This window comes from Staurois parvus, unplaced genomic scaffold (genome assembly GCF_062004578.1).
Source record: "Staurois parvus isolate SC_StPar_1 unplaced genomic scaffold, SC_StPar_1.0 ptg000656l, whole genome shotgun sequence".
Lineage (NCBI taxonomy): Eukaryota > Metazoa > Chordata > Amphibia > Anura > Ranidae > Staurois > Staurois parvus.
In genome coordinates this window covers 2,778,365-2,791,803 of record NW_028318452.1, presented here as the reverse complement: position 1 = coordinate 2,791,803, position 13,439 = coordinate 2,778,365, and the positions used below count along the sequence as shown (strand labels likewise).

Here is a 13,439-nt window from a genome sequence, read left to right as displayed (position 1 = left end):
TGCATATGTACTCAGTACTTGGTTTGGGCCCCTTTTGCAGCAATTACTGCCTCAATGCGGCATGGCATGGAAGCTATCAGCCTGTGGCACTGCTGAGGTGTTATGGAAGACCAGAATGCTTCAATAGCGGCCTTCAGCTCTTCTGCATTGTTCGGTCTCATGTCTCTCATCTTTCTCTTGGCAATGCCCCATAGATTCTCTATGGGGTTCAGGTCAGGCAAGTTTGCTGGCCAATCAAGCACAGTAATCCCACGGTCATTGAAACAGGTTTTGGTGCTTTTGGCAGTGTGGGAAGGTGCCAAGTCCTGCTGGAAAATGAAGTCAGCATCCCCATAAAGCTGGTCTGCGGAAGGAAGCATGAAGTGCTCCAAAATCTCCTGCTAGACGGCTGCGTTGACCCTGGACTTAATGAAGCACAGTGGACCAACACCAGCAGATGACATGGCTCCCCTAATCAACACAGACTGTGGAAACTTCACACTGGACTTCAAGCATCTTGCAGTGTGTGCCTCTCCATTCTTCTTCCATACTCTGGGTCCTTGGATTCCAAATGAGATGCAAAAGTTGCTCTCATCAGAAAAGAGGACTTTGGACCACTGAGCAACAGACCAGGTCTGTTTTTCTTTAGCCCAGGTAAGACGCTTCTGACGTTGTTTGTTGTTCAGGAGCGGCTTGACAAGAGGAATACGACATTTGAAGCCCATGTCCAGCCTCAGTCCACTCCTTGTGAAAGTCCCCAACACTTTTGAATGGCCTTTTCCTGACAATCCTCTCCAGGCTGTGGTCATCCCTGCTGCTTGTGCACCTTTTTCTTACACACTTTCCCTTCCACATAACTTTCTAGTAATGTGCTTTGATACAGCACTTTGGGAACATCCAACTTCTTTTGCAATTACCTTTTTGAGGCTTTACCTCCTTATGGAGGGTGTCAATGATGGTTTTCTGCACAACTGTCAGGTCAGCAGTCTTTCCCATGATTGTGATTCCTACTGAACCAGACTTAGAGACCATTTAAAGGCTCAGGAACCCTTTGCAGGTGTTATGGCTTAATTAGCTGATTAGAGTGGGACACTTTGAGCCTAGAATATTGCACCTTTTCACAATATTCTAATTTTCTGAGATTGTGGATTTGGGGTTTTCATGAGCTGTAAGCCATAATCATCACAATTATGACAAATCACGGCTTGAACTATCTTGCTTTGCATGTAATGAGTCTATCTCATATACTAGTTTCACCTTTTAAGTTGCATTACTGAAATAAATGAACTTTTGCACGATATTCTAATTTTTCGAGTTTCACCTGTTTATTTATTTATTTATATATATATATATATATATATATATATATATATGGGTTTTCTTTTGCTTTGACTTCAGATAACACAGGTCTGCGACTAAAAAGCTGTTTGATTATTTTCATATAATTTCCATGTATTTTGGTGTGCTGAAAACAAATAAAATATTGAAAAAGCTCCTAGACGTCATGATTTGCCACAAAATGCAAAATTGTCTTCAAATGTTTTTAATTTTTGGTATTTTTTTTATATTATGGTTTTTTAACCAAATTTAAAGTCCAAATTACTATTAAATAATTCATATAAGTGCATTTAAGATAGAAAATGCCAACAAAAACCTTAAAGGGGTTGTCTGAGTTATGTAAAAAAAAATATAGCACTATCAGGAGGAGATGAATGGTTTGGTAAGAGACTTGAATCTTCCCAAAGATGCCGTTGAGTTACTCGGATCAAGGCTGAAAAGCAGGAATTTATTGTTGCCAGGAGTGTCATCGTCATGGTTCAGACATCGTGAAAAGGAGTTTGTTCCTTACTTAGCCCAGGAAGACAAGTTGGTTTATTGCATCGATGTCGAAGGTCTGATGGGTCAATTTAAAATCCAATATGATTCAGAGCAATGGCGTCTTTTTATAGATTCTTCAAAAAGAAGTCTCAAAGCAGTTTTACTCCACAACGGTGGTTTTTACGCTTCCATACCTGTAGGTCATTCCGTACACTTGAAGGAAACCTACCAGAACTTGGAATTGGCTCTTTGTAAACTTAAATATGAAGACCATGGTTGGCAAGTGTGTGGGGACTTGAAGGTCTTGTGCATGCTGCTCGGGCAACAAGCTGAGTATACCAAATACCCTTGTTTTCTGTGTGTATGGGACAGTCGTGACCAACAAAATCACTGGACCAAGAAGAGTTGGCAGCCGAGGGTGCTAACAGTTGGTGAAAAAAATGTCCTCTGAAAAACTTTGGTACCTTCCTATAAAGTTCTTCTACCACCTCTCCACATAAAATTGGGATTGATGAAGCAATTCGTAAAATCACTTCCAAGAGATGGAGAATGCTTCAAATACTTGGTCACCAAGTTTCCAGGCCTGTCGGAGGCAAAATTGAAGGAAGGTGTGTTGGACCAGACATTAGAAGGCTTATAGTTGATCAAGAGTTTGTCAATACCATGACGGATCCTCAAAAAGAAGGGTGGATTGCATTTAAAAAAGTTGTACAGAAATTTTTAGGCAATAGCAAAGATCTTCACTAAAAAAGATCGTCGGACGAATGCTGAAAGCATTTCAAGCTTTAGGTTGCCTGATGAGTTTGAAAGTGCATTTCCTCCAGTCCCACCTTGACTACTTTCCTGAAAATTTGGGAGCTGTGAGTGAGGAACAAGGTGAACAATTCCACCAAGACATTAAAGAGATGGAAAGAGATACCAGGGAAAATGGAGCATTACAATGATGGCAGACTACTGTTGGATGCTTCAGAGAGACATTCCAGATGCTACTCACAAGCGTAAATGCACCAAGAGGAGCCTCCCAGGGAAGAAGAATCGAGTTTAGTCTGTGCAGGTGAGCTCATTTCAGTTCAAAAAAGGATTTTCATGAAAAAATTGCATAAGTCTATTTCCATTTATTTTGAGGTATTACCTTATTTAACATAGTTACCTAAACTGTCAGGGTACGTGATGTCCTATGACAAAATGGAGGTCATTTTCGGATTCAGCACACCTGAAAACATAAAGATTATGTGGAATAACCAAAACAGCTCTTGAAAAACATTTTTTTGCAGACCTGTGTAATAGGTGTAAACTGTGACTTTCTCTTTTGGTATAATGTGTGACTGTAAATCACAAATTAAATTTGTGAAATTTGGTGTCTGCATGTTTCTGGGAAACTTTTCTATGTCCCTGTCTCCAGATAATACGTACTTTTTTTCCAGGCTCTGGAAAGCCTCCAGCAACACATTACAGACTGCCAACAATGAAATACTTAATTCTCTGTGTCTCCATTCATTCCACCATTAACAAGCTTGAAAACAAAAAGGATGTTTGTTAGCACTATGTAAAGACAGAAACCATAACGAGCCTTGACAATGTGGAGGATAAAATTTTAATAACTTGTCAAGTATGCATATTAAAAGCAGATCCAACAATTTATTGTACCAAAAGTATACTACTCTATAGGCTATTTGCTGGCTGGATGGAAAGGTGGGGGTCATCAGAGATGTAACTACAGATCATGGGGTCCTGCAGCAAAATTTTAGTATGGGCTGCTTTCTCTCTGTGGTACCTGACAGTGCTAACATTTACTTTGCATTACATTACTGTCACAGATATTAAGGCTCAGTTCATTCGTATGCAGATGCAATGGTGTTTGTGCATTTTTGAGCAATGTGTTTAAAGAAATTGCACAAAAAAAGAGCAAGCACCCTTTTTTAAATTGCACACAAGAACACATGGTACAGTACTTTACCATGCGTCTTGGCACATTATAGCATACCGCATTAAAAATTAATGGCACTAATGCGCACCTGCAAAAGAGATGCACACTTTTTGTGTGTTGTAAGAAGTTGCACCAAATAAGTTCAAGCACTTTTTTTTTTTTTTTTTTTTTTTTTTTTTTTAATATATTGCAACACACTAAAACTCTTGGTACTTTGTTATGCATTTTGGTGCGTGATAGCAAGAGAACATTGGGAGATATTAAAAATCAATGGCAGCACCGCGAGCCTACAAAAAGGATGCATGAATTTTGGAGTTGTTCCAGCACTGGACAAATGTGAATCTGAACTAGGAGTCTAAATCAAGGGCATGAATTCAGACCGCTCTCAGCAATGGGACTACCAGGGACCAGTGCTGTGAGTAGAAGTTGTTAGAGAAGAGCAGCAGTGCAGGGAAATAACTTTTACCCTACTAGTAGCAATAATAAGTATCAGGATACAGTATTTTGTATGACTATACAATTGTTAGTTCCCTATGCACACAATGATTTGAATATCTTAATAAGAAATTCTTTACAATCTGGCTTATTTGCAAAACTACAAACTCCAGCAATATTTGTTGTGCTGTAACTGAAGAGACACTCTGTATGAAGACTGCATTAGACTGGGCTGCAGTAGAGCTCTAAGGCCAATAAACCTACCCTGCTAAGACCAATAAACAAATGAATCGAACTACAGATATAAAACAAAGGGGGACTGGGACTAGTGATGATCCTGATGACTTCTAGACTGCGCCTTAATAACCTCTCTAAAAAGATCCCCTCCCTCCCTCATGGCTACAGTTACACCACTGGGTGTCATAACCCCTCAGAAGTCTTGTGTTGTCTTTAGTGCAGGGTAACTCATAATTCATGTCTACACTGATTTGCTGCTGGCAGTATGCTCCACATTCACTAAAACCTGATGCATTCTTGTAAGCACTGAAAACCGCAATGTCCCCTGTGATCAATGTACCCTGATCATGGGCATTGCATGTGACAGAGCATACTTGCCCTAGACCAAGTATGCAGATAGGAAATTCTGTCTCTTCTTCAGCTTTACTAACTTGAATGCTTATCCTAGCAACTAGCATTTTCAGGAGATCAGAATTGATCACTGTAGCAGGTTGAATCTTCATATTTTTTCTGTGTTCCTCATTGTGTAAAACTTCCAGTGGGAGAGAAACCTTGTTATTGTGACCATGACAGGTGGGCAGATCTGGGAACTCTTTTAATTGGACACCCAATTCCCCCCTAAATGAGAGAGTGACCTGATTATAACATTTGTCACAAGCAAATGGAGTTGGAACTCTTTTAATTCGACATACAACTCCCAGAAAGAAGTTTGAGTGGTTTGAACTCCCTCCCTCTTCCATTAATTAAATACTTAAATATAGGATGTGAACTGATCCATTATTTAATGTCGTGGTATCATTCTTGTGTATCAAAATTTGTGATCCTTCCTTTTTTTCAGGATTCCAAGGATGAATCAGCCGCCCTCTGGGTTGATGAGATTCAGAAGGGAGTCATTGATGCCAATCAGAACACACAGGAAGCACTTAGAGGTATGTACATGCTGCTGAATTCTGAGTCTGCTGTTTCAGTATCATAATGAGTAGGAGCTGCTGTGATATGTTTTGTCCAGAGCAGTATAGTGCTCCTCACCCCTCCCCCAAAATGGAAATTGATTTTTACTTCACCTTTGAACATATAAGGATGTAATTGCAATTTCCTTTTCAGATCTGTGCATCTTTTTATATCAACAGCCAAAGTCTTTTTGGGTAGGGATTAGAACCCCTGTCAGAGTATTAATAATTTTATTACTGTGTGTGTCTTTTTTAAGGATATTCTCAATTATTGCCCTTATTTAAGGAAGGAAGGCAGCAAATGTTATACATGCTGGTTACAGTGCATTTCTCTCTGAAATTCTGAGGAAAATGGGTCGTTCCAGACATTGTTCAGAAGAACAGCGTACCTTGATTAAAAAGTTGATTGGAGAGGGGAAAACATATAAAGAAGTGCATAAAATGATAGGCTGCTCAGCTAAAATGATCGCAAAATGGCAACCAAAACCTGAAAGACGTGGAAGAAAGTGAAAAACTACCATTCGAATGGATAGAAAAATAGCCAAAATGGCAAGGACTCAGCAAACAATCAGCTCCAGGAAGATCAAAGAACGTCTAAAGTTACCTGTGAGTACTGTTACAATTAGAAGAGGCCTATGTGAAGCCAAGCTATCTGCAAGAAGCCCCCGCAAAGTCCCACTGTTGAAAAAAAGACGTGCTGAAGAGGTTCCATTTTGCCAAAGAGCACATTGACTGGCCTAAAGAGAAATGGCGCAACATTTTTTGGACTGATGAAAGTAAGATTGTTCTTTTTGGGTCTAGTGGCCGGAGACAGTTTGTCAGACGACCCCCAAATACTGAATTCAAGCCACAGTACACTGTGAAGACAGTGAAGCATGGTTGCGCAAGCATCATGATATGGGGATGTTTCTCATACTACGGTGTTAGGCCTATTTATCGCATACCAGGGATCATGGATCAGTTTGAATACATCAGAATACTTGAAGAGGTCATGCTGCCTTATGCTGAAGAGGAAATGCCCTTGAAATGGGTGTTCCAACAAGACAACGACCCCAAACACACCAGTAAACGTGCAACATCTTGGTTCCAGACCAACAAGATTGATGTTATGGAGTGGCCAGCCCAATCCCCGGATCTTAATCCAATAGAAAACTTGTGGGGTGACATCAAAAATGCAGTTTCTGAGGCAAAACCAAGAAATAGAGAAGAACTGTGGAATGTAATCCAATCATCCTGGGCTGGAATACCTGTTCACAGGTGCCAGAAGTTGGTTGACTCCATGCAACACAGATGTACAGCAGTTCTCAGAAATAGTGCTTATACAACTAAATATTAATTAAGTGATTCAAAGGAAAGCAAAATCTTCAAACATTTTTCAGTTTATATAGTGAATGTTTGAGTTTGTAAAGAAGAATACAAACACTGCTATTTTTTTGAACAGTCTAATATTCACTTTTCTTCAATTTTTTTAGAGGAACAACACAAATTTGATACATTTGTCTTCATGTTTTGATTTGGAATAGAATGTGTAGTGTTCCCAATGCATTTGTGTGTATGGACATAAAAGCTATTAGAAGGATTTTGAGCTTAATTCACTTTTTTCAACACACTGCTATTATTTTGAACACAACTGTGTATATACATATACACCCACACAGGTCCATTTAAATTTGGACACAGGCACAATGTTTGTACTTTTGGCTCTCAATGCCACTAGAATAAATTAAAACAAAACAATCCAAATCAATTTGAAGTGCAGAGTTTCAGCTTTAATTCAAGGGGTTGAACATAAATATCAAGTACAAATTTTAAGAACTGCAACCATTTTTATACATAGTCCCTCCATTTTCAGGGGCTCAAATGTAATTGGACAAATTAATATAGTCATAAATAAAATGTTCATTTTTAATATTTTGTTGAGAATCTTTTACTGGCAATGACTGCCTGAAATCTGGAACCCATGGACATCACCAAGGACTGGGTTTCCTCCTTTCTGGTGCCTTGCCAGGCTCTAACTGCAGCTGTTTTCAGTTCTTTGTGGGTCTTTCTGCCTTTAGTTTTGCCTTCAGCAAGTGAAATGCATGCTCAATTGCGTTTGAAATCGGATGATTGACTCAGCCATTGCACAATAGTCCACTTCTTTTCCTTCAAAAGCTCCTGGGTTGCATTTGCAGTGTGTTTTGGATCATTGTCCATCTGTACTGTGAAGCGCCATCCAATCAACTTTGCTGCATTTGGCTGAATCTGGGCTGACAGTATATTTCTAAACACTGCCAAATTCATCCGGCTTCTTCTGTCTTCTGTCACATCATCAATAAACACCAATGACCCAGTGCCACTGGAAGCCATGCATGCCCATTGCATCACACTGCCTCCACCATGTTTTACAGATGATGTTGTGTACTTTGGATCATGAGCTGTTCCAAGCGTTCTCCACACTTTTTTCTTCTTGTCATTCTGGTACAGATTAATCTTAATTTCATCCATCCAAAGAATGCTTTTCTAGAACTGGTCTGGCTTTTTTAGATGTTTTTTGGCAAAGTTTAAAAACAGATTCCAAATGCAATTACCACACTTAGAATCAACTCCAGACCTTTTACCTGCTTAATTGATGAAGAAATAATGAAGGAGCAGCTCACACCTGGCCATGAAACAGCTTTGATTCAATTGTGCAATTACTTTTGGTCCCTTGAAAAAGGGGGTATGGCTACTCTTAAGAGCTGCTAAACCCTTTCTTCCAATTTGGAGGTCAATACCGTCAAATTAAACCTGAGAGTGTGCACTTTAGCCCATATCCATTATATAACTATAGCTTGAATGTTTTGATAAATACCTGAAAAAAAACAAAATTGCGCCTGTGTCCAAATTGGTCCAAATTCACAGTACAGCTGGTCAGTGATCCAAAACACACTGCAAAAGCAACCCAGCAGCTTTTGAAGGAAAAGAAGTGGAATATTCTACAATAGCCGAGTCAATAACCTAATCTCAACCCAATTGAGCATGCATTTCACTTGCTGAAGGCAAAACTAAAGGCAGAAAGACCCACAAACAAAGAACAACTGAAGACAGCTGCAGTTAGAGCCTGGCAAAGCATCAGAAAGGAGGAAACCCAGTCTTTGGTAATGTCCATGGGTTCTAGACTTCAGGCAGTCATTGCCAGTAAAGTCTTCTCAACAAAATATTAAAAATGAACATTTTATTTATGATTATATTCAATTGTCCAATTACTTTTGGTCCCTTTTAAAAAGGTGGGATGGCTACTCTTAAGAGCTGTAATTCCTAAACCCTTCCTCTAATTTGGATGTACATACCCTCACATTAAACCTGAGAGTGTGCACTTTCAGCCCATATCCATTATATAACTATAGCTTGAATATGTTTTGGTAAATACCTGAAAAAACTAAAATTGTGCCTGTGTCCAAATATATATGGAGCTAACTTTAGATGAGCGAGTTTTATGTGGAAGAACTTGACCTCAACCCAATAGAACATCTTTGGGATGAATTAGATCAGAAAATGCGAGCCAGGCCTTCTCGTCCGACATCAGTGCCTGACCTCAGAAATGTGCTTCTGGAAGAAGCTGTTATAGCTGCAAAGGGTGAGTCAACTCAATATTGAACCCTACAGTCTAAGACTCGGTTGCCAATAAAGTTCATGTGTGTGTAAAGGCAGGCGTCCTAATACTTTTGGCAATATAGTGTGTTTTTATATATCCCATCAGGTGCTAAAGGGGTGTGACCACATAACACTAAAAATGTTGAATGCACACTACTTTCACCCTGTGCATGTACTCCTTTTCAGCTATTCATGTCAATAGGGACGTAGCCGCTGCACAGACATGGCTACTTCTCCCAATTTTACAGCTGTGTGGCTGCGGGTCCCCAGACAGTGCACGTTTGGGGACCTGCACCTTCACAGATGTCAAATTGGGAGCAGCAGCTATGGGTAGCTTGCCTACACAGGGTTGCATGGAACACCTGGGTATACCCATGTTGTGCGAACAAAGCCCTTGCACAGGCTTAAAGCATTTCCTTCTCTCTAGTTCCCTGGTCTCCTCCTCCCATGCCCGCCTCCAGGACTTCTCCAGGGTGTCACCCATTCTCTGGAACTCCCTGCCCCAACCCATCAGATTATCACCTACTCTCCTCTCCTTTAGGCGCACCCTGAAAACCCATCTCTTCAGGGAAGCCTACCCCACCCCCTGCTAACTTGACCGACCTCCTCCACTCTTCCTACCACTCCATCCCCCACAGCTATATCTCCTCCTGTACCACTATCCCCTCCCTCCTAGATTGTAAGCTCGAAAGAGCAGGGCCCTCAATCCCCTCATGTTTTGCATTGTATTTGTATTGTTCTGTCACATGTTCTGTCCCCCTTTGTAATGTACAGCGCTGAGCGAACTATTGGCGCTTTATAAATACTGTATAATAATTTCTAAACACAAATGTTTGTTATAATAAACATTCTATACATGCCCGCTCTAAGCAGTGGTATTGCATAGAGCGACCCCAAGCCTCCTCTTCTGGGATCCCCCTGTGGCTCTGCCTGCTCCTTCTTTCCTGTGTCTACCCCCATAGCAAACCGCATGTGTAGGCTTGATCCCAAGCCGGGCTATGTGCATTGATACACACATAGTGGGGCTCGCACCACCCTTCCCCCGCTTCATCCTCAACATTTGATTGACAGCAGCCAATGCCTCCCACTGCTGCCTCAGTCCCTGTGAGAGAGGGGAGAGAAGAGATGCAGTCATGCACCATGCTGGATCAATTGAGGACTCAAGTATTTAAGGGGGGGGGGGGGGGGCACACAGCAAGTTGTAAAATGTTTTTTGCCTTAATACATGAGAGATATTAGACCAAATAGTGTATTTATGGACCCAACATCTGGTCTAGCAGAATAACAGCAGCAACATGTGATGTCACAGATGCTGCTGCTTTCCACTGTCCAAAATAAAAAAAAACGACTGAAGCTTGAAATCACCTTCAAACACATGCAAACAGATAAAGTGTGTGGGGGGTGAGGGGAAGCTTTAGAATTGTCTGAATATACTCAAGTGTATATCGGATCTAAGGCATTTACCTAGAGTTTCACTTTAAATGTAACTGTAGTGCTGCTAATAACACCTGCAATGAAGAATGATATATCATAATGTTGTATTATAGCAAAGCAATGATTTATTTTCTTTTCACATACACCTCAAAGTCATTAAATATGCAGTGGTTAGTAGGTTAAGTCGGTAAAATGTTTGGTTTGATTTCCTAATATTTATGGAAATAACAATAGGTGCCTCCCGTTGTCAAATGTAAGGAATAATGTTTGCTGACGACAACTATCCATGCTGACAGAATTCTCTGTATATGTTTTTTTTTTTTTTTTTTTTTCAGCTTTACAACAATCCTTTAAATAGTATTCTGTTCATTGTTAACATATTGGCAATATATGATAACCTACAAATTCCGATATATGTATTTGTGTCTTACATGTTTAGTGGCAGCTGGTGTGGCAGAAATTAACCTGGCTCTGGAAAAAGATGAAGCGCCACATACCCTTCAAGCACTGCAGTCTTCTAAGGCAGGATTAAAGGGGATCATTCCAGAGTGTGCAGAGTGCTATCATAAAGACCTTTCAGAGACCAAACAAAAGAAGACCAGTGAAGGTAACCCCAATAACTAGTTTACATAAGATAACACTGTCACTTTGAGAAGAAAAGGCTTTACATGTACTCACTGACACTCCTGTAATTTTCAGTGAAAACATTGTCGATAAATTAGTCCATATACGTTGCTTTCAGATATTAGAACAATATTAGTTGTGTGCTGCTGTGACTGGGTTTGCCTATAAGCTGACCATAGACCAGCAATGGGCAAACTACGGCCCGGCGAACCTTTTAATCCGGCCCGCGGAGCGTGGCAAACATTGGCTGTCAGGATGTAGGCGGGGCAGCGTGACGAACTCCTCTCCTCTCGCAGTCCGCCCTGAAGACCGGAACGGCGCGGGAACACGGCGAGAGGAACGCGCGGAGCAAAGGTAAGTGAATTGACACAATATGGGGAATGAATTACTATAGGGGGGATGAATTACTATATGGGGGATGAATTACTATATGGGGGATGAATTACTATAGGGGGGGATGAATTACTATAGGGGGGATGAATTACTATAGGGGGGATGAATTACTATAGGGGGGATGAATTACTATAGGGGGGATGAATTACTATAGGGGGATGAATTACTATATGGGGGATGAATTACTATGGGGGATGAATTACTATATGGGGGATTAATTACTATGGGGGATGAATTACTATAGGGGGGATGAATTACTATAGGGGGGATGAATTACTATAGGGGGGATGAATTACTATAGGGGGGATGAATTACTATATGGGGGATGAATTACTATATGGGGGATGAATTACTATGGGGGATGAATTACTATATGGGGGATGAATTACTATATGGGGGATGAATTACTATATGGGGGATGAATTACTATGGGGGATGAATTACTATAGGGGGGATGAATTACTATGGGGGATGAATTACTATATGGGGGATTAATTACTATGGGGGAATATTACTAACTATGGATGGCATGGTAGTGGCTGGGCCGGCCAGCAGCTAGTCCGGCCCCCGGGTCCAATATATGAACCCATTGCGGCCCTCAAGTCAAAACGTTTCCCCACCCCTGCCATAGACTGTTTGAATCTTGGCCGGTTCAGAAGGCTGAGATTCGAACAATGTATGGACAAGCTGAATGTACCCAAGTTGATTGATCAACTTGGGTAAAACCAGCCTGTCAGATTTTACATGCAATTATTGCTAGCAGCTATTATAGCCACTTGCAGTAATCACTGTGTTCACCTAGCAGGGACTGCTAACCCCACCAGAAGAACACAATAGCTTAGTGTGCGGGATTCCCCCATCAACACTAACTGTTGATGGGGAAATCAAGCGATTTTCTTTCCTGCAACCTGTTTTTGGCCGGCTTTATAGGATTGCAGGAGGGAATGAATTCCCAGTGGAAGTCACAGAAAAAAAATATTCAGTTATACTTTATACAAACATTCTCCATTTTCATACTTTCACTGTTCTGTTATTGTAGTTGAGCAATATATCAAAGGGCCTGTGTCAATAGGCTTTTGTTCTTGTCAATCGGATTTTTCATTCCCTTGCAATTCCCACTTGAAACAGATCAGCGGCAGGTCAAATGCACCTGGTAATGAATTCTGAAAGATCTCGGAAACTGTTGCCATCAACACAAGCCTAAAGTCTTTTGACACAGGCCCCTTAATATGACATATGAGCGCAGTAATCCCCACAGATTTGTCAACACTGTGCACTGCATTCTGTAGTCTAACAGTCATTTGCCTCTCTTCCACTGCACTGCAACTCTGCATGAAGATTCTGGTAATAGGTGTTTTGTGAGTATTACTCAGCTACGCCAGCATGGAACACTGAAGGGGGAGACGAGGAAAAAAAGTATTTAAGGCATATCCAAGGGGGAATTTTTTTTTTTTAAATGTGCAATATGGTGGTACAGGTCTATACAATAAAAAATAAATGTATTTTAATTTGGCTGGAGTTCCAGTTGAAAGGTTCTGTACATGTTAAACTGTAAGCTTGTGATTTTTAATGGGGGTGGTTCCTCTTAATAATTCAACTTTGAAATCTGTGAAACAGAATGAAACTTGAGTACACTTTACAAAGTTTTGAGCTTGTATGTTCACTACGCAAGCATACAAGCTAGCGGGTTTAAATGCAGTACATTGCACTGTATATCACTAAAGCGGAAATTAAGTTCAAAAATAAAAAAAAATGCTAGGAAGTAGAGTTCACATGCAAATACTCTGCTGACAAAAAAGGTCTTCCCCTTGCTCCTGGCAATTTCATATTTTGTGTACACTGCCTGTGGTGCATGCATAGTGAAGTGCACACCTCCCAACTCAGGAAATGGAGTGAGGTGCTGAGCATGCTTGCACATCATGCCAAGCATCGTTCACCCACCCTAAAAGTTCTGCTTTGATAGCAAAATTCAACGTTCTGTGTAGGTGCAGACAGCAGTAAGAAAAAAAGTGGGTACATCAAACCGT

The 13,439-nt window shown here is 40.7% G+C and overlaps 1 protein-coding gene across 3 annotated transcripts in view; it reads left to right on the top strand.

Moving 5' to 3' along the window:
• Positions 1–13,439, top strand: part of IQGAP2 (IQ motif containing GTPase activating protein 2) — a 387,646-nt gene that overhangs the window by 279,232 nt on the left and 94,975 nt on the right. For all 3 annotated transcript variants that reach the window (XM_089694225.1, XM_089694224.1, XM_089694223.1), the window contains 2 exons: positions 5,235–5,325; positions 10,835–11,002. In XM_089694225.1, coding sequence (XP_089550351.1) covers positions 5,235–5,325; positions 10,835–11,002 — 259 coding nt within the window. The remainder of the gene's footprint in view (positions 1–5,234; positions 5,326–10,834; positions 11,003–13,439) is intronic.